This window comes from Nanorana parkeri, unplaced genomic scaffold, assembly GCF_000935625.1.
Source record: "Nanorana parkeri isolate BGI_ZX_2015 unplaced genomic scaffold, ASM93562v1 scaffold873, whole genome shotgun sequence".
NCBI classification, from domain to species: domain Eukaryota; kingdom Metazoa; phylum Chordata; class Amphibia; order Anura; family Dicroglossidae; genus Nanorana; species Nanorana parkeri.
This window is the reverse complement of record NW_017307141.1, coordinates 482526-509522: the sequence shown is the minus strand read 5'-3', so window position 1 is coordinate 509522 and position 26997 is coordinate 482526. Positions and strand designations below refer to the sequence as shown.

Below are 26997 nucleotides of genomic sequence, written 5' to 3'. Positions count from 1 at the left end.
TGTCCCCAATTATGAATGAACAGGAGGTGCTCAACATCACTTCCTGTTCATTCATAATTGTGGGCATAGTAACACATACTATACCCTCAATTTATGAATGGACAGGAGTACAGAGGCTCCCTGTTCATTCATAAAAGGGGCTGCAGAAAAAGAGAATGTGTACTCAATCTCTTTTTCTATTTTAAAAGGGAAATATCTGTTTTGACCCCTGATGTTTCCCCATTGCCCCCAACAGTAAAGTCAAAAATAAATAAATAAAAATTGAATATTAAATTATTATTTTTTTAAAAGGTCACAAAAAAAATTGTTTTTTGTTTTGGCCTGACAATTTTGTTATTTGCGGTTTCGGTCTGAAAATTACATTTTGGTGCCACATTTTAAGTAAAACATCCTGTGGCTTCTACCAATGCTGTTACCAGTCTGGGATCCCTGAAAAGTTCCAAGGCTATTAAAACTTTTCCAAAATGCTCCTTACTTCAACATGTTCGATAAGGAGACTGGAATACTTCTGACAAATTCTTTACTTTTCCCAAATATTTTCAGACCAATATCTGTTTGATGAAGATTTTCTTGTGGGAGCCTTTCTCTCTCTGTGGATCCAGAAATATTCCACCTTAATAAAACACTGACTGTAACCATTGTGGGTGCCCCAGGTGTATTTCCACTTTTGCAGCAAAATTGGAATAACACCTATTTTATGTTTGTTATTTGCTCCCATATACACAGCAAAACATAAAGAAATACTTAAAAAATGCTGCTTACATTTTTACTTGCTTAGAAATCCTACCTAGCTTTCCCCTTCTATGTAATGTTCCCTTCTATGTAATAAGGTAGTGAGGTTATTGTTTTACCCTAACTAAACCTGCCTGTACTGTGCTGGCAGATGTCTTAATCAGTTACAAACTAGATTAAACATTCTGTTATAAAAAAGGGTTAAAGATCTCAAGACTTGGATAGTGCATTGTATATTAACATACAATGCACCATCCAAGCCTTTAAACTATAAAGAATAAATAGATATCTGCAAGGTTTGTAATAGGGATGCACCAATACTAGTATCGGTATCGGTGCCAATATCGATTATTTGGGGCGAGTACTCATACTCGCCCAAATGCTCTCAATGCTTACCCTGATACTGGAACTTCCGGTATCAGGAAGCCGGCTTCATGCTCTCTCATCACCAGGGAGCATGGAGCTGGTTTCCCGGGTGCTGTGCAGGCAGGGCCGGCCTTAGGGGTGTGCGAGCAGTGCGGCCGCACAGGGCGCCATAGCAACAAGGGCGCCGTGCGGCCGACACAGCTCGTCCTGGGGGCGGCTTCTCTCCCCCTCACCGCTGGGCGCTGGCCATCCGATATGACAGTGCTCCCTCGTCCGCCCCCCCCCATTCAGGGGGGGGGGCGCAGGAGGGAGCGCTGCCTGCTGTCATTGATGGCGGAGCGGTGAGGGGGAGAGAAGCCGTGCCCGCAGCTGTCAGGATGGCCGAGCAGGTAGGAGATCGGAGCCGCTGTCATCCTGTCAGTTTCAGGATGACAGCGGCCCTGTGCGCGATAAGCTTTCTCGCACAGGGCGCCTAAAGGCCTAAGGCCGGCCCTGTGTGCAGGTATCTATAGAATTCATTGCAATGATTACTGCAGCCAGTCGCCTGTCATGAAAAGAATTCAGTAGGAGCTTGGGATTTGAATGATCCCTGTGTGTAGACATTATGCTCTTAACACTTAGTAAATAAATATTTTATCTCTGGTGGACTATCAGGATATAAAGTTATTGATAACACAGCAATCAGTGTCCCCCAGATGGTCATGATTCCTTCACATTCTTCCTTACAAAAAGAAATAACAATTTACAACATGGCAGATCCAAACAGGCACTGATATGGATTTTTCTATTTTATGTAACTTCTTGGGACTTCTTCACCAGCGATATATAATATTGAAGGTTTAATGATACCATCTGCAGAGTTCTCTAAAATATTAAATGGTTTTCTCTTTATCCAGGTGTTTTACCGCTCCCTGCAAAACAGACACAGTCAGACTGTTCTCAGAATGTCCATCATCTGGATACTGTCCTTCCTTCTGTACAGCCCAGCCATTCTTGTATGGGACAGTATTGTTGACAACACATACATTTCTGAGGGTCTCTGTATTGCTGGATTCCATAACACCTGGTACTTTCTGCTGGTTGCATCATCAATTGGTTTTGCTGTTCCATTTATTAGTATTTCATTCTTCAATCTGAGCATCTACTGGAACATCTCTAAACGCAGCAGAAAGAAGAGACAGTCTTCTGTTTTATATTTTTCAGGAGTTAAAGGGAACAATTACAGCCCGTTTATTGTAGCAACCAATGTAGTTCTGTCTTCTGCCCAGTCAGCTATGGAAGTTGAATGTAAACCACCTCTAAAGAGGAAGGGTAACATCTCCATTTCTTTTATACAACGCAACAGAAGAAAAAACATGATTACCACACATAATCATACTACTTATATAGGGATAAAGCAACATATTAATAAACTTTCCAAAGATAAGAAAGTTGCCAAATCACTTGCTGTTCTGGTTGGGATATTTGCCATATGTTGGGCACCCTACACATTTCTCAATAGTATCCGTGCAGCCTGTCATGGCTACTGTGTTGATTTATATTGGTATGAGATCACTTTCTGGCTTTTGTGGATGAATTCAGCTATTAACCCTGTTCTTTACCCACTGTGCCATAAACAGTTTAGAAAGGCTTTTCTCAAAGTTTTAATACACATTTGCTTGTGGAAAACTGTGGAATAGGAATAGAAACTAGGAGGGAATTAATAAAATTCACCAAGCTAACTGACATTGACACACATTAATACATGTCAAAATGGAAAATGTTTGCTGTCTTTGATCTCAACAAGTTCAAGAGACAGATGGACTGCTCGTACCGACCCATGCAGAAAATACTCTAGTAGAGTGGGTGGGTGGATAGAGGGACACTGGGGATAACAATCTGCTGTTTAGATTTTCTGCTAATTTTCATCTAATTGTCTTTTTTCCAGTTTGCAAAGTGGGGAGCTATGTGGTACACCCTAACCTTTATGTGTGTGCCAGAACACTTATCTTTACCAATGTCCCAAGCAGTGTGCCAGGACCTCACACCATCTGGCTTCTAGCAAATATGTGCAGTACCCTGGTTGCTAGATAACCTGCATGGTGTCACCTGAGCCTTAGTGACAGGGCCATATGACCAGCAATGGCAGACCTTTAATAGCACAGCAACCACTTTTCTGTAGAGGTTGGAAAGCAGATCTTGCTCTTAAAGTGTACATTTTAGATTGTATGTATGGGGCACCAGACCTAAAACATTCTCCCCTGCAGACATCCCAGGCAGTTGGGAGCAATATAAAGCCAATGGGACAAGTTCTTTGATGGAGGCAAATGCCATTCACAAATGGAATGCAGGTGTTATGGCTGACCTTTTACTTAAATTGTTTTGGAAAAGTTAATGCACAAAATCTGAAGGGTTGGGAAATAAAGGGACTCTCCCTAATAGCAACACGGACAGCAGGAAAAGTTTGACAGATATTCTAACTCAGTGTCACTGAGGCAAGATGTAAAGGAAATACCATCCAGGCAGAACACAACAATAAAATCCCATGTTTAGTTGTAGCCCTTTCCAACTCTATATAAAAACATTTTAGCTGTAGTTTTACCTTAATTAAAAACACAGGATTTTTGTGCTTACCAGAAAATAAATTTGTTGAAGTTTATTAAGGGACACAGGATTCAGCTATTCAAAGACAACTGGGTTATAATGCCATCTTCCAGAAGCACTGGACACTGACAAACAAAAAAGCTTTTGGCCAGTCAAGTATAGGCTTTCTTAATCCCATCATGCTTTACGTTTGTAGAAAAGCAGTGTTAGGAATAGATTACAAGCAGAAGAGTGGACATGTACCTATGATTAATGAACTCCAAGAAATCGATTTTACAGTATGTGCAATAATAATATTTTCCTTCTCATTCATTAAGGGACACAGGATTCAGGTATTCTGGAGACAATTGGAACTTCCAAAAGCAGTGCAACAGTCACAAAACACTAACAGGCCTTAACAACAAAACAGTAAAACGTAGGGCAGCCTGCAGCTCAAAGAGCTACCTGAAGGGCCTTTTGCTTGAAGCTTGCATCATATAAGGCCTAAACATTCACCTAGAAAAACTTAGAAAACGCGTGACCAAAAGACATCCAGTGCTGTAAGTCTTCCTCTCCTGACCGTGTCCGACCTCTGATCAGTGGGGAATCTAGACATTCTGTCACCCGTGGCAAAAGCTTTAGAGTTTCTGCGCCCCACAAGAGAGAAGTGGCACCCCTCCTAAGCTTCGACCCTGGCTCTGATAACTTGCCTTAACCACTTTCACAGTTCGTAGCCTAGCACAATAGAGAGATTAGAAATTCTGTGTTCACTTTTCAAGTTCATTGACTGCATTCTGTTTCTGGGTCAGTAAAACATAATTAAAACCACTGGATCAGGCAAGACAACAGGGAAACTAGTGATGGATTACAATATCACGATTAGTTTACTAATTTGGAATGAGATTGAAGTCCATCACAGGAGTGAGCTTGGAGCGGTGGCTACTTTACAACACACACAGGGACCATGGGGAACAAAAGTAGCCACCCTCCAGAAGGAAGGGCAGTGTCAGCACCAATTCAGAGATGATTTGAGGATCTAAAACTGAGTGATTTACAAATAAGATACATTTGTGTTGATAATTAAGGTACTTAAATACATTTTTAAGATTTAACTACTGAGTTTAGTGTCACATTAACCTTACTTGTAACTCATACATACAGTACTGGGTAGAGAATACTTTTGTGAAGAGAAATAATGGAAAGTTCTTCTTTTAGTATATAAGATACAGTATGCTATGATACAAGGGAATACAAAAATCCTCCAGGGAAAGTTCAAAGACTCCAAGGTATTTAATGTAGGAAACACATACGGCTGAACAGAGACCTTGAAGGGCTTTGGAGATTTTTAAATGTTATTCTGATGCAATATTAATGCAATATCAATCAGCAGATTTTGCTAGAAATGTTTTACATATACAATTATAGTTTTTGATAGTTTAATGACTATGCTAACTGTTACATATGTGCAAGCTAAATAAAAATGAGCCACGACTGCAGGTAGAGAGGGATCCGCCCACATGGCAATTTTCTTATAAATTAACACCTTGCTGTACTTCAAGGATCACGGCATTTTTAAATGACTCACCTAAGGTATGAGTGTGTGCTACCTAGGCTGCAACAGACAACATCTACCTATGTATTGGTATGTACTGGTACTCTCTGTTTAGGAGGATGAGGTCAGTGTTCTACCTTTCTGGAAATGTCACAAGTGTTATTGGAACTAACACATCATTTGTACTCGATGAATTGGGAGTGTTCGGCTCACAAAACATGATGATTCTGATAACTGTGCTCATCTGCATTTTAATTCTGGTGACTGTCCTGGGTAACAGTCTTGTTATTGTAGCCTTTATGGAAGACAAGCGACTTCGAAACAGGAGCAATTTTTTTCTTCTCAATTTAGCCATCTGTGATTTTTGCATTGGTGAGTCACTAATCTTTGTCATTCAACTGCCACTTGTTATGTGAATGAGTGAAATATATCATTAAAAAAACTGTAATTTAAAGAATAAAATATAAATGATACAAAATAACTGCTGTTAAATGGTGTAATTTTATTGTGTGTAACACTATAGAATACAATAACATTTCAATGAAATTAAATGCAAGGGATGTTCATCAAAATGTTGTTACATTTCATTACATTTATTATGTAAGATATTTGCAAACCATTGTATTCAAACGTTGGTTATGTTCTATTTACAGGGCATATTTATAAAGCAGTGAATGTGACATTCACCAAATATTCACTTCACATATATCATCCTGGTGCATGTATTTAAAATTACAGGGAATTATTAAACACCTGTGAAAATTTGGTGAATGTCACATTTTGTTTTGTAAATATTCCCTGTGTTGTGAGAATATATGTAGTAAAGAGCAGCATTTCTCAACCTTTTTTTAAGTCATGGCAATCTTTAGAAATTTAGAAAATCTTGAGGCACACCAGTCTAGAGTGTAAAAAATGTGAATGTACAAAATGATGTGTGGCCCTTCCAAAATCTATCCCACACAAATCTGAAGCCCCCTTCACATCAGAGCCTCCCATTTCAAATCAGAGTCCGCTGGTCACATCAGAAGCCCTCCTCTTGATTTCAGGAGTCCTCTTCACATCAGCTTCCCCCATCCTTTACATAAGAGTGCCCCTTTTTACATCAGAAGCCTGCCTGCAACATGGAAGGGTATGATGCTGGATGAAAATTTTCGAGGCACCCTGAAAAAGGCAGGAGGCACCACAGGGTGCATTTTTAACATGTGTTAACATGTACTTTGCTAACTTTTTCCACAGACATTTGCCATTTTTCTAAAAAAATAAATAAGGAAAAATAAATCTCTATCAGTTGGTAATATGGTTGACTGTATAAACGGCAGTGAAACATACTACATGTGCATTTTATTGTGTTAAAATTCCTTTTTCAAAATGCACAGGCAGTAAAATTTACAGAGGCTGAATTATCTGCAACACACTGCAATGCAGTACACAGATTTAAAAAGGCCTGATTTATCTGAATGACTATTATACTGTATGTTTGTAGCAGTTTTTCTGTGGTAGCTCCCTGTGTAATACTGCAGGAAAGTTATTAGGTGTGAACACTGTTCTTAGATTTCTTAGATGAGCCAGTTAAACAAATGCATCTAAATAAAATGTTCGATAATACAAAATACAAAAATCATTCTGGTGTAAAAGGGTGGTAAATGCCTAATAAAGAGTTCTATGTATAAAGCTGTATACCAGTATGTTCACTAATAAGGGTCAGTTTATTATATCCTGTGTAGTCAGCAGTGAATGGCAACGTAGCCACGCCCTCCGCCTGCAATGCGATCGGCCGCACAGGATCGCAAGGCACATTATGCCTGCGGTCCGGTTCAGTCCGGTGCAATCAAAACAGTGCTTGCAGCATTTTGATTGCACCGGACCACAGGCATAATGTGCCTTGCGATCCCGTGCGGCCGGTGGGCGTGGCTACGGTGCATTCACTTCAACTGCCTGCCACGCCCCCTCCTGCCCGACAAAAAAGTGAGCCGGCCGCAATGCGAGGCAGTGCGTTCTGGCCAGAATCGGGCCGGAACGCACTGCATCTAGTGTGCACGAGGCCTAAGCTTCAGCACTGACCGACATGAAGCTTACAAATGGATTAAACCCATGGCTTTAACAGATGAACAAAGTGGCAAGGAAGTGGATGGGGGGTAGCAAAGGTGAATAATAGTGTTTAATCAGATGGGCATTCAAGAGAATCTGAATATGCAAAGTAACAGATTCCCTTTAAATAGCACTGTGTCTCTTAAAGTACATTACAGTAGTACGAATGTGTGTATTGGCTTGAAAAATGAATATGCTGCACAGTCTTTACAATGTAGTGTTTCTGTTTTGTATCTTTTAAAGGGGCTTTCTGCATTCCAGTTTATGTACCTTATGTCTTCACTGGGAAGTGGATACTTGGAAAATTCTTATGCAAGCTATGGCTGGTTATTGACAACCTTATGTGTACAGCTTCAGCATTAAATGTTGTTCTTATCAGTTATGATCGGTTTCTGGCGTCAAAGGCAAAGACACCACACACATCACATATGCTGACTTGTAATGGTGGAACAAGGACTAAGAGGTCAGGCATGGCAGATCATTTTGTCAGATTGGCAGGGCAGCTGAACAGTTGGCCCAAAATGCCATCTGACTAGCAATAGGCATTTTGGGGAGGCAATTCATTATGTTGCTTCCCTAATTGACAACCCTGATAATTGGCTAATGTTTTATACAAAGGGGGTATTGATGCCCACTTACCTATCTGTTATAGTTACAGAATATTTGTGGTATGAGAAGGGCTTTAGTAAAGATGCCTCAACACAACAGTGGTGTTTTTTTTTTAAAGCATAATGTTATGTGGCATGTGCAAATGTTTCTATTTAAAAAAAAAAAAAACCATTGCCAGTTTTAGATAGGAGTGGATAGTATAGAATAAAAAATGCTATTTGGGACAGAATAGCATTGTGCATTGACTTGCGTTGATCTGAGTTGATCAAAACAGGCTCACTACAAATGCAGTTAAACCTAAAAATAAACTACTAGAAAGTAGAGATTTTTGGCAGAATAGACATGCCAAGTGTGTGTGTGCATTGTACGGCGCCGTGCAGTGTACTACACCAGGTCCCCCCCAGCATCTGCAGTTTGCTGGGAATTGAGCTGGGTGCCGAGGATGAAGAAACTCCTCTGTGCATGCACAGAAGTTACGTCATCATAGGCAGCCCAATGATCAAACAGAATGATGGGGAACCTGGAAGAAGCAGGGAAGTATATGGAGGTGGCGGTGGATGGAGTGGTGACTGAGGGCACATTTGTTAAGTAAGTGTGCCATAATGCACAAGTATGGTTTAAAGGAAGTGTTCATTAAATAAAGTAAAAAAAAAAAAGCACTGTGATGTTTTTAAAAAACTCATCACAGTGCGCATGTACAATGTACACCAATGCGTGTAATGCACACCAAAAAGTGCGCCCCTGGGGAAGAATGAGCCCAAAGTCTGCATGTAGAAAATATTTAAACCTCTTTTTTTTATCCACTTGTCCAGGTCATGTATCGCTCTCAGCAATACCATCATTGTAAGACAGTGCTCACTATGGCCACGGTTTGGATATTATCCTCTCTTCTGTACAGCCCAGCTATTGTGTTCTGGGAATACTTACATAGTGACAGCTTCTTTTCTGAAGACCTCTGCTTACCTGCCTACTATTACAACTGGCATTTCCTTGTGGCTGCTTCTTCTTTTGATTTTATACTTCCTCTATTAAGCATTTCGTTCTTCAACCTGAGTCTTTATTGGAATATCAGGACAAGGAGTAGAGCAAAGCATTGGACTGCTATGCATCCAGTGTCTTCTAATACAGAAGAATTGCAACAGATACCGTACATAATACCAGCAGACTTTATCCCAAAAGGGCTAAATAGTCTACAAGAAACAGAAATAACTGTGGTCAAGACATCTCTACCCCAAATGCTTAAGAAAGACTTTTCTAAAAAGACTAAACCAACTTTGTTAGAAATTGACCTGAGACAAACAAGCAATATTCGAATTGTGAAGTTATCTCATGATAAAAAGATTGCCAAATCTCTTTTTGTCTTAGTCTGTGTTTTTGGTATCTGCTGGGCTCCTTATTCTTTTCTTATGACAACTCGCGCTGCCTGTCATGATTCTTGCATTGCTCCTTACTGGTATGACATTACATTTTGGTTGCTGTGGGTTAACTCATCAATAAATCCCATTCTCTATCCTTTATGCCATGAAAGTTTTAGGAGAGCATTTACCAAAATAATTCGCAAGTATGTAAAGAATGCCTCTTAATTTGTTTGATGGGATGTTTTTGCACAATCCAAGATAGTTAATTTATTAAAAATAAATCTTAGGATTTAGAAACCTTAAGCTTGATCTATCGGTGTGTTTCTGCTTAAGGGTGAAGTTATTTTTCCTCAGCTACCAATCAGATTCAGATCTGAACCAAAAGTATGAATCTAATTGGTAGCTTTGGGGATAGCAGTAAGAAGAATGCAATAGAGCTGATTAACTAAAGGAGTATGCTCTCTTAACCTACGGGTAATATGTTGAAGCTGTATTCTCTTTAATTATTCAATCATGTGCAAGCAAAACTCCTATTTTTTTTATTTTAGTGTAATTAGATGTTCTTAGCCTAACCACTAAAGGAACATTCTGTACTCCTTTAAAACAAGCCCCACTGTTTTTATAAGTATTTATCAGAGCTCTGGTTCTAGATCTAAAGTACTAATGTTTTGCTTCTATTTGTAGTTCCTCCTTTGGATCAGTTCATCTGCTTCCTTATGTTACTTTTCCATGCGTTCACTGTTAATAAAGCATTCAAACCAAATCAATTTGTGTCTAGTGTTTCTATGGTTAAAATTACTGGATTGGAATCTCCTTTAAATATGTGTTTGTAAATAAGTAATTGGGAATCTGGTGTAAATGTGTATACAGTAATCTTGTGTGTTAATCAAAATCAGCCTTTCTCATATTAACAATCTGGCTCCATTAGAAAAACATGGTGAGAACACCTCCTTTAAAAATGATGCTTGTTCTAGAAAACACTGATTTGGGTTCCCACAGTGAGCATGCATTAAACAGCCATCAGATCTCCCCTCTGCTTTCTGAACCCAGAAGCAACAATATTTTGTCACTTCCAATTTCAAAGTGCTTTATCAGCTTCTTTAGGGTGCATAGGTGACACTAGGGGTGTAATATACCTCTGATGTCTACAAAATCGATCAGGCAGAAGCGGCCACCTAAACAGGCACTGTAGAGGGCCGCCTGCAGGGGCCCTCCAGAGGACCCACTATAAGAGCGAGCCGATTAGAGAGCCGAGGCTGATGCGGGCGGTCGGGCTGACCGGGAGCTGCGGTGACAGAGCATGTGAGTCACATTATATAGAAAGAATTAGTAATAACCTTCACTAATATGTGTATTAGGTTACACTGGGACTATGGTAACTGAATATATGAAGATAAAGCTTTGATCATAGGGATGCCATATGAACAGCAGATTTCCTGTCAGTAACCTAAGGCCAACCGCAGGAGGAGACAAGAGATGAGAGCTCTTTGCCTCATTACCCGAACAAGCCAAAATCTTTGTTCCGCAGTGGAATTTGTAATTTTATCATGGAAGCTGTGATTGTCCCCTCTACTCTGATCAATGTGGGCTGATCTAAATATGGTGGCAGAGGTTTTCAAACATTTTTTAAAAGAATGCATTGGGGCTGGTCTAAACAGGTATTTCCTTGTGTCTGCATTGCTTTACTTTCCTGTGCCAGTCAAAGTGAAGGTGAAGTACAGCTTAGTACAGCTGAAAAGCAACTCAAAAGCAGCTTAGTATAGCTGGGAAGCAGCTTAGAACAGCTGAGAGCAGTTTAGTACAGCTGAGACGCAACACAGAAGCAGCTTAGTACAGCTGAGACGCAACGCAGAAGCAGCTTAGTACAGCTGAGAAGCATCTCAGAAGCAGCTTGATACAGCCGAGAAGCAGCTTAGTACAGCTGAGACGCAGCTTAGTACAGCTGAGACGCAACTCAGAAGCTGCTTGATACAGCCGAGAAGCAGCTTAGAACAGCTGAGAGCAGCTTAGTACTGCTGAGACGCAACTCAGAAGCTGCTTGATACAGCTGAGAAGCAGCTTGGTACAGCTGAAAAGCAGTGGCAGAACTGCGGCCGGTGCGGGAGCACCGGGGCCTCAGCCTTTGGGTTAGTGTACAAAAAATAGGGTTAGTGTACAAAAAAAAGTGTTTAAAAATGAATGTAACATAAAAAAAATTAAAAAATGGGAAAAAAATGTTTAAGTCCCTCGCCCGTAGCGCCTACGTGCGAAAAACGACAATTGTGCTGAACATGTTACATATCGCCTCGACCGTCGCAGTGAGAGCAATAATGCAATTTTTCTGCCAATACAGCAACGCATCCCGGCTTTCTTTTCTCCCCGCTGGGCGCTGCTCTGTGTCCCAGCGGGGAGGATAGAAAGTGAGAACCGGCCGAGCGCTGCGGGAGGAAAGCGCTGTGTTTGTTTGGTTTTTTTTTGGGGGGGCCCAAAAAAAATCTTGCACCAGGGCCCTTTGTTCCTTAGGTCCGCCACTGATGCTGTGTATCTTGGGAAATATGAGGGTGGGGGGTACTTTTTCCATGCTAATGCTGCTGATGTCCTAAAGCTTCATTAAAGCCTGTCCTTGTCCACGGATTATGTTTTTTCACATACTTTTTTCCAAGTTGTTGCTGACTGCAATTGTTTTTTTTTCATAGCCTCTTTACAGTTGGTTCCTTTCCGCATGCATTACACAGGGCATAGTCTCTAATTGTTGCTGGCTGCAATTGTTTTGTCTTTTTTTAAATAGTGACGTAATATTCCTGGCCAATGTGCAACAGCACAAAGGCTTATTTTTTTCCTCTGGGAGAGCATGTGACAGGGTGGTTTATAGGCAGCAGACTGTGGGAAACAGGGGCAGAGTACTGCCATTAGCAGCACTTCAAAAGTAAGTGTCTGCAGTGAGCCTTTGAGGTGGAGGAGTAAAAGGAGGCAGGAGCAGCACTATAAAGGAAGTGCCTGCAATGCGCTCTTTAGGAGGAAGAAGAAAACAGTGCATTAGCAGGAGTTGTAGGCAAGTGGCTGCTCTACACTGTTGAGGAGAGAAAGGGCCCATAAGCAGCAAAGGAAGGGAAAGTGGATGCTTTGCACCCTTGAGGAGGAAGAAAAAGGCTCATGATCAGCACTAGAAATACAAGTGGCTTCTATGCATCCTTGCAATGCAGAAAAAAAAGTTCAAGAGAAAAAAAAAAGTAAGAGAACAAAAAGTGCACATTAGCAGGCAGGCGATGGCTCTGGGCCTGGGAGGAGTAGGAAAAGAAACGCTTGTTCAGAGACCTTACTACACAATGTGCAATTCACCACTGATGAAACCACCCCCACTGCCTAGAGCCCCTCCACATACTATGTACATATTGAAATAGGGAATGTGAGGATGGTCCCTATTTGGACAATGGCTATAGCATTATATGTTTTATATTTGCTGCTAAGTGCCCTAATATTAATAAAAATAATATGATATTAAAGATTAAAAAACCCCAAAAAGAACAAGTAAAAAAATTACTATCCAGCCACTGAACAATATAATACTACACTGCAATGTGTATTTCAAGATAAAACTTGCCTAGTCTCTGCCTCTTTTATTAAAGTGATTTTCACTCAACCTCATAGTTCGAGCCGACGTGTGACAATGAAACTGTCACATGTCAGCTCAATAGATCGGGAAGTGAGCGAACACATACCGTCGCTTGCTCACTTCCCGATCATGTTCCTGCAGAGAGTCGTGACTGTCACTCACGGCTCCCTGCAGGGATCCCCCCCCCCTCCCCGCTCCGATCCTCCACGCTGACTGGCGGAACGGACGGTAGCGGGTACAGCTGGCTTTGCCTCTAGAGAGGCAGAGCCAGCTGTCAATCACGCAGCTGGGTGGATCTCGACAGTAATGTCGGGATCCGTCCCGGCTGCGGCGGTCTCAGTATACTGCGAGCTGTAGCTCACGGTATACTGAGCTTTGGGTCACGGGAGGACACAAGTTTGTGTCCTCCTGTGACCCTTAGGAGAACTATGAGGAAAAACACTTACCCCATAGTTCTCCTTTAAAGCCTAACCAAGCTGTTTACATACTTTCCAGCCACTGAACATTATTTGTGGATATTATTCAGATAATACACCCTATTTTATATTGCAAGATAAAACCTACTTCTCTATCTCTATTGTCTGCCTATTCATGCATACTGTCCTGACACTGGCCAATTTCTACCAAACACATGCCTGAAGACTATATTTTAAATATTTCTGGAATAATTGCAGATACAGCGATGGAAGGGGTTTTGGGAATGTGGGGTTGTGATTTGAAGTGTTTTCGTGCACTTTGTTTTGACATTTTATTTAACTTTTAAGACAATAAAGTGTGGTACTGCAAAAAAGAAGCTACCAAACCATTCTATTAAACTGTTGCACCACTGGCCAATTTCTACAAAGTTGAGGGCTTTAGCTTTATTATTTTTAAGAGTAAATTTCCTCATAACGTTTAGATTTATTCCTCAATTCAGGCCTATTAGGTCTTGGTGAAAGGGCATGGGTCGCTGCTAAAACTACCTGAAAAAAAGCCTTTGTTTAATTTGAAATGCATTAGATCTGCTGCTGCTGCTTCTGTATATAGGCCAAGCTAATTGTAAAAGAAAAAGAAAATACATTTTGCACCCAAATACTAGAAAATAAGTCAAATGAATAATAAAAAAAGTTTACAAATTATTTAAAAAATGTTTTAAAAATAGGAAAATTAAAAAATAAATAAAAATAGTTTAAAGAAAATTAGCAATAATTTTAAAAAACACTGCACACCGACTGACTGCATGCAACGAACTTCCACTGCATTACAAAGCATCTGACAGATGCCAGCAAAAAAAAAACAATTGGGCGGAGCTAGCAGTGACAGCTAGCTCTGCTCAACTGTTTCCTATTGGCCGGAACCTGCCAGAGTCTTCCAGCAGGTCGAGGCCAATGAATAACAACTGGGCGGAGCCGGCCATGACGTCACGGCCAGCTCCGCCCAGTTGTTATTGTTTAATGACAGATCAGCATCCCCAGGTCATGGGCTTCACCCAGCTGTCATTTACGTGGAGATCGTCGGCCCTTCGTCCGACCTTTCTCCACGCTTCGGCTGTCACTTCGGCTCAGCATATATTGTGAATAGCCGGTACAGCAGCCCTTCAGTTCAGTCAAACTGTCAGAGGCGGCCAAAGTGAGCCGAAGGATCAGCTGAATCTATGGCTGGATCCTTCGGCTCTTTAGAGAATAACCCCCAAAGTGTTTACATGTCTTATTCTATCACATATCCCAAAAAAATTAAAGGATTATTCCTCAATTCAAGATAGTGGGCAGAGCCATGCAGATCATTCCTATACCCTCCAATGGCTAACTGAACATCCAGAACCACTTGTGTATAGTGCTGCTACATACTGTTTAGTTGGAGGATGTTTTGGTTCCTGTAGTCCCTTCTCACTCTAACCATCTGGTCTCATTGTTCCCCAAGTCTTACTTCATAGAAGCTTATGTTTCGATTCACTGCATCAATGGTGGCCAATAAGCCTGAAACAGCTGTATGAAGCTTAGAAGAAACAGCTCTATATTATTAGGTTGTATCTGTGCTACTCACCAAGGGTTCTGGATGTACTGTTAGCCATTGGGAGATAAAGGAACATGTTGCATGGCTCCACCCTCTATTCTGAAATGAGGAATAATTATCTTATTTTTGGAATTTATGATTAAATGAGACATGTGAACCTTTGGTTCTAACAAGGCATTGCTGGCTAATGCTACCTCAAGAAACACATCTGACCACACTAATATATAGTAATCAAAACGTAAACATGCGGAATAGTAATTTGTAGAAATATAACTGTATTCTTTCTGTACACATGTACAGTAATTGTACATATAAGAAAGTCATCTTTTTTTTAACAAACAGTTAGTAAATAACATGTAAATAACTAAAAACAGCCATTATGTGGTTGCCTTCTTTTAATAAAAGTATGGAGAAAATTATTGCTTTCCCAAAATAAAATTATGGGCTTGAAGCCCTAAGTGCCCTGAGACTTAATTTACCTACTTACTCCTCTATCTCTCAAAGCGACATTTTTCATTTATTTATACCCAGGATGCGTATTCCCATAACAAATCAGTTATTACTGTTAATTTGTTTATAAAGCAATCAGCAGTGACAGGGCAGAGAAAAGAACAGGAAACACAGTCCCTTGTGCAGACCATTTATATCCACTTACACTACAGCTCTCATGTGCCATTATTGTATTTAAGCATTCCATGAATTATTCCTTGATTTGGTCACATTCATGCATGGTGCTATAAAACACCCAGAAATATAATAATAAAAAGTTGGGAATAAATTGTTTTTGCATTTATTTTTTCTAATAAGTACAGGTCCAAACATATTTCATATTTACAAATCCCAAACAGCAGATGGAGCTCTAGTCTTATTTTCACATATTTGCTAGCCTAACCTTAAAGTGCACCCTTTGCCCAGACTATGAACAATAAAGTTGTAATATGTAATTTTTATTAAAGTTTTACAATTAATAAAGTACATGGGACAGGTATAAGCGAGTTCAAATGTATCAAAAAGTAGACCAACATCACAGGTCTTAAAACATATCCATTAAGCAATCACAATGATGTTAGCCTCGGGGGTTGACAGGGAGGGTTATGTTAAGGGTGGCCTGGTTCATTAGGTGAATAAGTGGTTGAGGGAAGTTTAAGTCTCTTAACATCTGGTATAGTTCCAAAAGAAATGTATGTTAAACATTTCATACATATTCATAAGAAGGAGTAAGTGAACTTTAAAACAAGCCATCACTAACCTCTCTAGCTGCAGGTACTTCAAGTAAGCACGTAATTCATCCTCAAAGATAACAAAAAATAGTCTAAATTCTGGTTTTAACCAGTTAGAAACATCTGCTGTGTGTTTACATAAAACAATAACTCCTCCACTTTTGTTGAGAAAACAAAGATTGTTGCAGATTCCTGTTTCTGTTATGAAGAAATGGCTGTTTGTTTTACCCTGTCCTTTCCAAACTGATCCCTGAATGGGAGTGTCTGGGTTCATTATAATCAGCTGATGGGCTTCCTGTGTTGTAATCAGGAAAGGTGCAGTGCTGGCCTTTAGTAGTAATTAGTAGTATCTTGTCAAAAAAGAAATTCCTATTGCAAGGGAGGCCAAAAATTATACTTGTATCTTAGTGCAGACTTCTGGGAAAATCATTCAGACAATCAGGAAGTGATATTTCTGGGGTGTTACGTACACAAACTGTGTGCAAAACGCCTCCAGGCCACCATATTGCATTTATTTATTTTTTTGACAAATTAGGAACATTACAGCAGCTACAGTTTTTTTTATCTGCTTTATTTTTTTATTTTTTTTAAATTCAAATTGTTTTAAAGTGGAGCTACAATTTAACGCTTTCGTGGCTGGTGGCGTATGCCTTATGGTGCTGGCTGCGGGCCCCTGTAAACAAACTCCCAGCAAATATAGCTGCTTGGTAAAGGCAACTGTTGGCCCGACGTGTGCTTGTTGCTCTCTCCACTGAATGCAGCCGGAAGTGACTCTGATTGCATCACTTCCGGCTTCTCAGCTGTCATTGCCTGGCTAGAGAAGCCAGGGAAGAAGCTGATCAAGTACCATCTCTGCTTGGTCAGTTTCTTTGAACTGCATTGGTGACATTGGGTGTCCTATAGACCCTTAATGTCACCTTAAATAGTACCTGCAATATTCTATCACATAGGGTTCTTGTGATAGCAATTAAGTTAAGTAAAAATGAAAAAAAAACAAAGTTAAATAAAATAAATTTAAAAAAAAGGAAAAAAAGTAAAGTTCCTGCCCCTGCAAACGCATGCATACTAACACAAACATGAATCAGATGCGCCTTCATAGAAAAAAGACGATTGCGGCACACATGTTAGTTATTGCCATTTGCGCCAGAGTGAGAGCAATAATTCTAGTGCCAATATTCTTGGCTAACTCTAAACTGATAACCTGTGCAGGCTTTTGAAATCTCCTCTGCTCTCTCTGCGATTGACAGAGCTCGTATTACTATTATCCCACAATGCATCACATTCTGTGAATGGACATTGTAGATTTTGTCATTCAACTGCTCCTCTTCCAAAAAAACAAACAAAATAAAAACAATTGAAATGGGGTCCACTCTAAAATCCATACCAGACAGTATGCAGCCTGACTGGCCATGAAAGGGGGGAGTGAGCATGCCCCAGGATGCACTACGGGGAGAAGGCATGCTAGTGGAGGCAGTGTGATGTTTTAGGCAATGTCCTGCTGGAAAACCTTGGGTGCTGCCTTTCATGTGGATGTTACGTTGACACATACCACTTATCTAGACGGTTTTGCTGACCAAGTACACTCCTTCATGGAAACCGTATTCCCTGATGGCAGCAGCCTCTTTCAGCAGGATAATGCACCCTGCCACACTGCAAAAATGGTACAACAATCGTTTGAGGAACACAACATTGAGTTTGAGGTGTTGACTTGGCCTCCAAATTCTCCAGATCTCAATCCAAATGAGCATCTGTGAGATTTGCAGGAAAAACAAGTCCGATCCTTGGAGGTCCCACCTCGCAACTTACAGCATTTAAAGGATCTGCTACTGACGGCTTGGTGCCGGATACCACAGCCTACCTTCAGAGGTCTAGTGGAGGTCATGCCTTGATGGGTTTTGGCAGCAAAATGGGTATCTACTCAATACTAGACGGGTGGTCATAATGTTATGGCTGATCAGTGTATTTGACATGTGCAATCTCCCATTGGTCATGACTTTTTTCCCCTATGCTTGTAGGTTAACACAAGCAATTACTATATGTGCCCATATAGTAATTACGTGTAACGTGGCTAAATGGCTGAATTCTACAAGGAAAATATGTACTGATAAATATCTTAATAAGTGCAATTAACGGCATGAAAAACAAGGCCAGCTGCCACAAGGATTAATTCCCCAAGTAGTTACAATTATAATTGCGTGAAACTATTGAATATATAAGAAAATTAACATAGAGTACAGAAATGATCAAAAGAATTCAAAGAAATGTATTACATACTAAGAACATTATACTCAAGGTACATGTAAGAGACGTAATCTGGCATACACTTGAAATGTAAAGTATAAGATCAAACAAAGTCACTAGCGCCAAAGTTCATTTTCAAAGGTTAGATACAATGCGACTCTTCACAGGAGGGCAGCACTTTAGACAGTCAGGGTGTCTGAAGCTCTAGCACACAGAAAACATAAAAAACTGTGCGCCTCTCTAGTGTCACCCAGAAACGTGGTACCTGTTTGCCATGCCAGCAGTGGAATGTTTGCTCCAGGCTGCATGTTAATGCTGTCATTGGACACTTTTACATCGCAGATGATTCTTTGTTACTACAGGCTTGTTTTACACTGGCTGTTTGTGAGTACATTCTTGCTTTTAATCTCCTCTTAATAAAGCTTTTTACACTAGAGAGGCGCACTGTTTTTTATGTTTTCTGTGTAAAGTATAAGACATTAATGGTTGAAATGAGGTATCCAAAATCGGCAAAAAAAGAAAGAATAAACCAAATGTACAATGGTATGTATATGTAAGCAAAAGTTGTACTGAATATATGTTTATATCCAAAAGAATGTGGACTAATCAATATTGTTATTTTGTTGTCCAGTGAGGTAATGCTAAAAACATACAGGGGAAGTCACAAAGACTGGTGTTAACGTTTAACAAGAACAGTTTCTATTACATCTATTACAAATGGAATAAATACCCCTAGATTTATGTGCATGGCACAGACACCTCTGTGAATCTGTCTGAAACCGACAGAACCAACACAGCTAGTCAAAAATCAAATTAAAATATGTACTAGTATAATAGTCCTTTTATATAAAAAAAATGTTTACAAATGTAAATAAATGATCAATGTTAAAAAATAAAGATTATTGAAAAACATTTAAAAAAATAGTGAAATAGTGATTAGTGAAAAAAGAAAAAAAAGAAAAGAAAGAAACAAATGGGCAGAGCTAGCAGTAACAGCTAGCTTTACCCAACTGTTTCCTATTGGCCGGAACCTTCTAGAAGGTCCCGGCCAATATATAACAACTGGGGAGATGGCAGTTTGGCGTCGCCAGGTAACCTGGGGGCACTGATCTGTCATTGCAATTTGGCGGAGCCAGCCATGAAATAACGACTTGCTCCGATCAGCTGTCAGTTACGAGGCTTTCGGCCGGCCAATGGGCGGCCGTTCGCCCCACTTTGGGCTTCACTTCGGCTCAGTCGAGCCGAAACATATGCCTTCGGCTCGGCTGAACCGCTCAGCAAGCTTTGGGAGCTGTACGGGCTATAGTGAACCGAAGGGCTCCGGCGGCTGAAGTTAGCTGAAGTATCAGCCGGAGCTACGGCTGATCCTTCGGCTAGCTTTGTGAAGAGCCTTCTTAGAGTACCTTGCGTAATGTTTGCCCTGCCCGAATGTTGCACTGTCTGAAATGTGTGTCTCATTTAATGCAGTGGTCACTATAATTTAGAGGGTTGGAATATCAAGCAAAACCAGGTTAGCTTTACTAAGTTGGTCTAAATAAACATAGAGTAATTTTTGCTGTAAACAATAAACCTTCTTATCTGATGGTTCCATGCTAATATCTAGAGAGAGACAAGCTTCAAAGGTTCATTAAAACCATGCAAATGTAAACACATTTTCTATTCAATTTCATGCCCTGTACATTAATTCATACCAGATGTTGTGAACTGACAAAGATTTCTATGCACAGTAAAAGCTGGATTGGTGGGGTATATAACGGAAATTTGGCCTTCACTGTGAAACATATGCTGTCAGAATTGCATATGATATCAAATATTCAGCTAGATTATTTCTGGATCAAAATAATTTGCTAAGCATTGCTGTCTAGCATGATACACTAGGGAGTTATACTGGCACTGCTTGCTCAAATACTGACACATTCATTATACAGGACAAAAACATAAAAACTAAGAACAAGCTTAAGAATCAGATCTTTATTAGCTGCTAAAACTGTTCCTAGCACCAAAGATTTTTTTGTTTATGTGTGCCTTTCATTCCAAGCTTTTCTACATCTGATATTATGTATATTTATATGGTTAAGTACATTAGACATTGTTTGTTTATGAGTGAGTAGTACCTACTCACTGGTAAGTAGTGTCCACTCCCTGGCAATTACAGGCAATTAAAACATCTTACCAGGTCATAATGACATGCAAAACATGACTGCTGGGAAGGATATGCCTCGAGAACATTAATTTGATATATTACAAACTTTTCCCGGTGAAATTGGCTCTGCCCGATCATACCATAAAACTGTAGCCAATCATAATTGGAGCTACTTTGCATATACTTAAAGTGACATTAAAGGCAAAAAATGTTTTCCCTCCCCCCAATGTAAATGTTAGCACTTACCTTAAATGATGTCTCTTTTTCCGATCTTCCTCTTCTTTCCCCATGTTTTCATCTGTCCCTCCAGCGGTGTGACGTCACTCCGATCCAGCGCTGACTGCTCTGTCTCTCCGATCAAGCGGTGTCTGCAGGCGGGTGCACGTGTCCATAGACTTACTTAGCGTCTCTGCTCGTCTCCCGGCCGAGAATCGGAACTGCTGTTGTCAGGCTTCCATGTTTCCTAACTGTAGGAATTTTGTGTCCTCCTGACTGGAGTGATTCTGATCTTTTTTTGAGCGCTGTTGTATCATGTTGATGTCAATGGGCTTCCATCACTTTCACTGTGACCACTGTGGCTGTTAGTAACAACCCTTGCACATCATGTATGCAGTGCGCATTATCATGTAGATAACATGTGCAGAATAATATGTGCATTCTACATTTGGGCTTGCATACACAACTTAAGGTAATAATAGCCAAGGATTGGTCTATTGCCTGGAGACCCCATCAAAATTTTGTTATGGGACACCGTGATCTGTAGTCATACCCCAAGGCAAGAAATTTGAGAATGTAAAAGGGATGTAAAATGAAATGGGACCACACATTGGTTACAGATAATCTATCTCTTACCCCCTTCTGGACAAAATAGGTTCTTTTAATAAGACTGCCTACCCACCCATCCCTTCGCTGATACATATCTTTGCCACATTCCCTAGCTACCCCCCTCCATCTAGCTTTAGAAAATACCTGGTGCTCTCTGGATGCAGTGCTTGTACCCCAGTGGCCACCCGCCAGGCCTGATTAAACATTATTTAAATAAATTAAAAAAAATAGAAAAATTTTAAAAAACTGTTACGAAAGTAATGAAAACATTTTTTAAAGAAAAAAAAAACAGCGTGGGGTCCCCCTCCCAAACCACCAGGAATTTTAAGGAGGAACCCCCAAAAAAATTCCCAACCAGATCCTTGAGCCGAGCACAGGCCCGACAGGGCAGGAAAGAGGGGGAACGAGAAGGCAAACCACCCCCCTTCCCTCCCTGCCATACCAGGCCTAGGAGGGTGCTTTTCCAGGAGTAGAAAAAGGATGTCACCAGCTCACCAAGCTGTAGTGTTCAGCAATAGTCCATTTTAATGACCACCAATGTCATTCAATAGCGAGTACTTTTGGGGCCTCGCAGAGTCCCCATCATCAGGCTCAGAAGCCTGATGACAGTTGACTGAACCAAAGGGCTCAGGCGGCCGAAGCGAGCCAAAGGATCAGCTGAAGCTATGGCTGGATCCTTCGGCTGTTTTGTGAATAACCCTCATAATCAATATATGAACATGTAAATGAAGTGATATCTCACAAAGAATGCCAAACAACTTCGGCTCAGGATGGCATCAGATTCTCTTCTCCTTCGTTCCAAGATGAAATCTGGGTCCCAGAATGCATTTGTTCCCTTCTTCTTGGGCCTCTTCTAGAGGTTTCTGGGAACCTACCATAGAAAAACAGTGTGCTCTGTTGGAAAAGACATATTACTTACCTGCCTTCTCAAAATCAGCCACAAGATGGTCCTATAGAGTAAGTCAATAAATCTAATGCCTGTGGGCCAGAACAGATATACTGGAAGGAAAAAAACAAAACCAAACATACCAAAAAAAAAGACTATGGGGTCTATTCCCTAAGCTGCCGTAGGCAGCCGAGTGAATGACCGACCTAAAGCAAAGTGAACCGAACGCTGTTCAGCTATTCACTTCAGGCTGGTACGGCTGATCTCAGCCGTATATCGGCTGAAATCAGCCGTACATCGGGTGGCTTTGGGTCGGCCGAAGATGCTCAGCCGAATGCCTCTGTGGGAACGAGAAGAACAGAAAAATAGTTTAACCCCTTCGTGACGGGTGACGTACACTGTACGTCCCTCCACAAAGGGACCAAATGACTCGTCATGTACACTGTACGTGACAAGTTATTTGCTGCATTAGAGGGCTGGTAACCGCTGAGAATCAGCGATTACCATTCACTAATGGATGCCTCAGTATAGAGGCATCCAGTAATGAAAGGGTTATCCCTTTTCAGACACCTGATACCTTAATATGTGTCTGGGTGTCTGAGAGTCAAAGCAGAGCGGGCAAACATGCCGGCAAAAGCCGGCATTCTGACAGCTCGTATAGATCTAGAGATATCTCTCTCGATCGTATACTGGCTTTTTTTTTCTTTCACTTTCAGCAATAGATACATAAAGTATCTATTCCTGAAAGAAGAATGTTTCAGTTTTCTGATCCTTGTTGGAACGATCAGAAAACCTTTAGTGACAGCTGAATCCTGAACTGCTGCAGGATCAGTGTCACTACAGTAGAAAGGTATCATGGCACACTCACAAGTCAGCATGTAAAAAAACTTGTATCACCACTAAGGTGAATAACAGAGGTTTGGATACACGTCTTCTGCAGAAAATGTGAAAGCCGCACAGCCGCGCCAAGGCACCTCTTATAGTGCGGTCCTAACTCTAAACTATGAGAGTCTCCATCTTGGAGCACATGGGGGCAGAAGATTTCAAATTGGGTGCAGGTTTGTCAGGAGGAAGCCCGACCTCCCTTTAAGGCACAGGAACACACAAGGGATCCTGCACATCCCAATGGCAGCTGAGAACCCCCATGCGCTGTGCGGCTTTCACATTTTCTGCTGAAGACGTGTATCCAAACCTCTGTTATTAACCTTAGTGGTGAGACAAGTTTTTTTAGGGCTGTGGAAATTAACGATTAATCCTTCGATTAATCGTTAATTTTTTTGATCGATCAAAATAATTTTGATCGATCAAAGTTCTCCCCCGGCTTCCGGGTCTTCCGTCGATGTCCGCGACGTCACCGGACTCCTCCCCCTTCCACAAGTGGCTCTGTCGGCTAACGAAGGGAAGGGGGGTGGAGTCCGGTGACGTTGATGTCCGTGACATCACTGGACTCCCCCTTTCCTTCGTTACCCAATGGAGTACACAGCCTAACTCTCCCGGCCGCCCGGGAGAGTGGTGTAATCTGCTCTCTCTTTTTACCGAAAAGGTTTAATCTGCTCAATCGAGCAGATTAAACCTTTCCCTGCGATCGTTTTTTTTTTTCTATTCTGACATCGGGAGCCGCGGCCTGACCGTCAGTCAGAAAAGAAAAAAAAAGGCATACGATTGCATAGCTAGATTTCTATTGGCTATTGCACTTTGCAATAGCCAATAGCAAACTAGCTAATGCACCCACCCACTGCTGCTGTCAATCAGCAGAGGGGGGACCTGATTTGTTTTCTATCAGGTCCTCTTCTGGTGATTGAAAGCAGTAGGGGGCAGGTGCAATAGCTAGTTTGCTATAGGCTATTGCAAAGTGAAATAGCCAATAGGAATCTAGCTATGCATTCTTATGACTTTTTTAAAAATTATTCTGACAACTGCAACTGGCAGAATACTAAAAAAACAATAAAAAAAAACAATCTGCAGATAGCAAAGAAGCTATTGCTTCCTGTGCGATCTGCCATCATTTCAGGGGGGTGCTCTCTCCCAGCCCCCCTAACCCCCCCTCCATAGATGGGGGGGGGGGGGGGGGCCCCCCCCCTCAAACAGAGGGACACCTCCCTGAAATTGCTTATTTCAGGTTGGGATCCCTGGCATTGACCTATACACATACAGCACAGCAATGAAGTAATAAAATGAACTAGTATCACACTAATCCAGCACGTTATTAATCTGAGTTGCCCCACTAAATCGGCAGCCATATTGAGTGGGGCAACGTGCTGGATTAGTGTGATACTAGTTCATTTTATTACTTCATTGCTGTGCTGTATGTGTATAGGCCAATTTGGTTGGATCTGTATGTGCGTTATAATTAATCGAAATTAATCGATTAAAATTTTTTTCGATTAATCGAACAGGAAAATTTTAATCATTACCAGCCCTAGTTTTTTTACATGCTGACATGTGAGTGTGCCATGATACCTTTCTACTGTTTACTTAGCCGAGCCGAGGCATATACATTCGGCTCGACTGAGCCGCTCGACCAAGTTCGGGAGCTATACGGGCTAAAGTGAATAGCCCGTACAGCAGCCCTTCGGTTCTACTGAACCGAAGGGGTCCTGGGGCCGAAGCTGGCCGAAGGATCGGCCGGAGCTACGGCTAGATCCTTCGGCTGCTTCGTGAATAGACCCATAAATCTTTTAAAGCAGCCTTCATCTTCTGGGACCCTGCAACAGTCAGTGGTTGCTCCTGCCAACCTCCTCGTCACTACAGGACACAGGAGCGACATGGAGTTGGTGGGAGGACTCAATAAGTACTGGAAGGGACCAAGAGATGGGAGCGTCAGTTTTTGAAGTGCACCCTTCCCAGAAGGATTTGTGGAACTGCCATTGTGGATCTGAAAATTCCAGTTATCCAGCTGTCATTCTGATCTTTTCGCTACTTTCTAATTCACTGACCTAATCAAGTTATCAAAGACATTTTGACTTTTCTTTTACTTTCTTTTGACCAATACTTGTTACAGGTATGTGATTCAGTAGTAATGAAGTTAGACACAGCCAGATAACTAGAGGCCAGATAAGGCAGCTCCCATATATCCTGATGACAGGTGCAGTTTACCACTGTGACAGAATATTAATTTGCCATCAGATGTAAGCAAGGAAATCCCAACCCGTTTTTCTGTTTATTTGCATTGCATTAATATATTGACTAGCAAGAACATACAATTTTATTGAGAGGAAATATATTGCAAAAGATAGTAGATACCTCCTAATATAGGAAAATATAAAAATATAAATATATCTACTTTAAAAAAATTATTTTATTCACATAGGAGGAACATTTGTACCACCTGTCCTACTGATTCAGCAAGTCAAGCACCTGATTTGCAATGTATGCTTTGTCCCCATGCTGACAGAGCATCTGTGGGCAGATGACCTTACCTAGCAAGCAGGAAAGCGTTCTGTAAATGGATACCAAAATGATCACACTGAAAAGAAAATATAACACAAAAATACGTGTTTAACCCTGTTATAACACAGTACAATTATGCTTTCATAACAATAATGGCTTTAACATCTACATAATATACTTTAATGATTGGAGCTTTATTAAATAATGTACCCTAGTGTATTTCATTTTCACTTATCTACTGTATGTGAAGTTAAAGTGCCTGCAAAGAAAAATTGTAAAATTTACAATGTTTTAGCTTACCTCTACTTAAATATAGTGAGCACAGCCTTTTTCTAAATATTGATTAGATTGTCTCTAATTTTACCTGGCGATCCTACCAGCAAGAGCAGCAAGAGCCTTCCATCCATACACAGGACAATGCTGCTCCTGTGTAATGTCTCATTGTAGGAACAGCATTGTTACACTTTGAGTCCCGCTCCGAAGAATTTTAGGCTGAATCGTGTCTGTATGTTGTATGGTGTCTGTGACACACTATTGAGAGACAGCAACTCCTTCTTTAAGAAATTCTACATTGTGCATTTAACACAGTAGTTTTTTTTTGCATACATTTGCAAATATATGTAAAGTCACACTGCTAGTGCCAAGGGACCTGTGCAAAGTGCAGTCATTAACTTCAGTGTAACAGAACTCCCATTTTGGAGCATATGTAGTGACCATAAATAAAAAAAAGGTATGCCTTAGAGATAGCCTGTTCCTCTTTTAAGGTGTAGGGACACACCAGAAGCCAAGACACATGCATTGAAGACCACTGGTATCTATCTTCATAAATAAAACAAGAAAAATAAAAATGACAACCACTCAAAGTAACTGAATACCCTTATAAAGGGACCCTGTTGCTAAATTAAAAAGTACGAAAAAAAACTCTGGGGGGAATTTATCAAAACGGGAGCAGAGAGAATATGGAGCAATTGCCCATGGCAACCAATCAGCATCTCTCTTCAGTTTGCCTAAGGTTTGAAAATGAGATTTAAAAATGAGACAAAGAAGCTGATTGGTTGCAGAGAAAATCTGCTCCAGAATTTGTATGCTCCAGTTTTGATAAATTCTCCCCATTATATTCACCTTCCAACCCCTGTTCCCCTAATCTGCTCTTTCATTAACAGCTACAATGCCTGGAAAATATTCTTCTTTTGAAACGCTTTCGGGAATTGGCAGATTCACGGTCCTTCCACTGGCCGCTACTTCACTACTGTGCCTTACAGTGGTGTGGGGGCCGAGGAAAGAAACCAGAGCACTTAATGGGGGACCAGAAATCCAACACTCCAGAAACTGTGTAAGATGAAGATGATTCTCTGTACACTGTAGTTCTAGATCTGCAGCAGTAACAGGACAGGTAAATACAGTATATCTCTTTTACAGGGTGTTTTAAGAGGGTAATGGT

General features: G+C 40.9%; 1 protein-coding gene across 1 annotated transcript in view; it reads left to right on the top strand.

Annotated features, from left to right (window-relative positions):
• The window catches only part of LOC108794602 (histamine H3 receptor-like), a 47619-nt gene that overhangs the window by 4312 nt on the left and 16310 nt on the right, over positions 1-26997 (top strand). The window contains exon 4 of the mRNA XM_018565680.1: positions 1995-2409. Coding sequence (XP_018421182.1) covers positions 1995-2409 — 415 coding nt within the window. The remainder of the gene's footprint in view (positions 1-1994; positions 2410-26997) is intronic.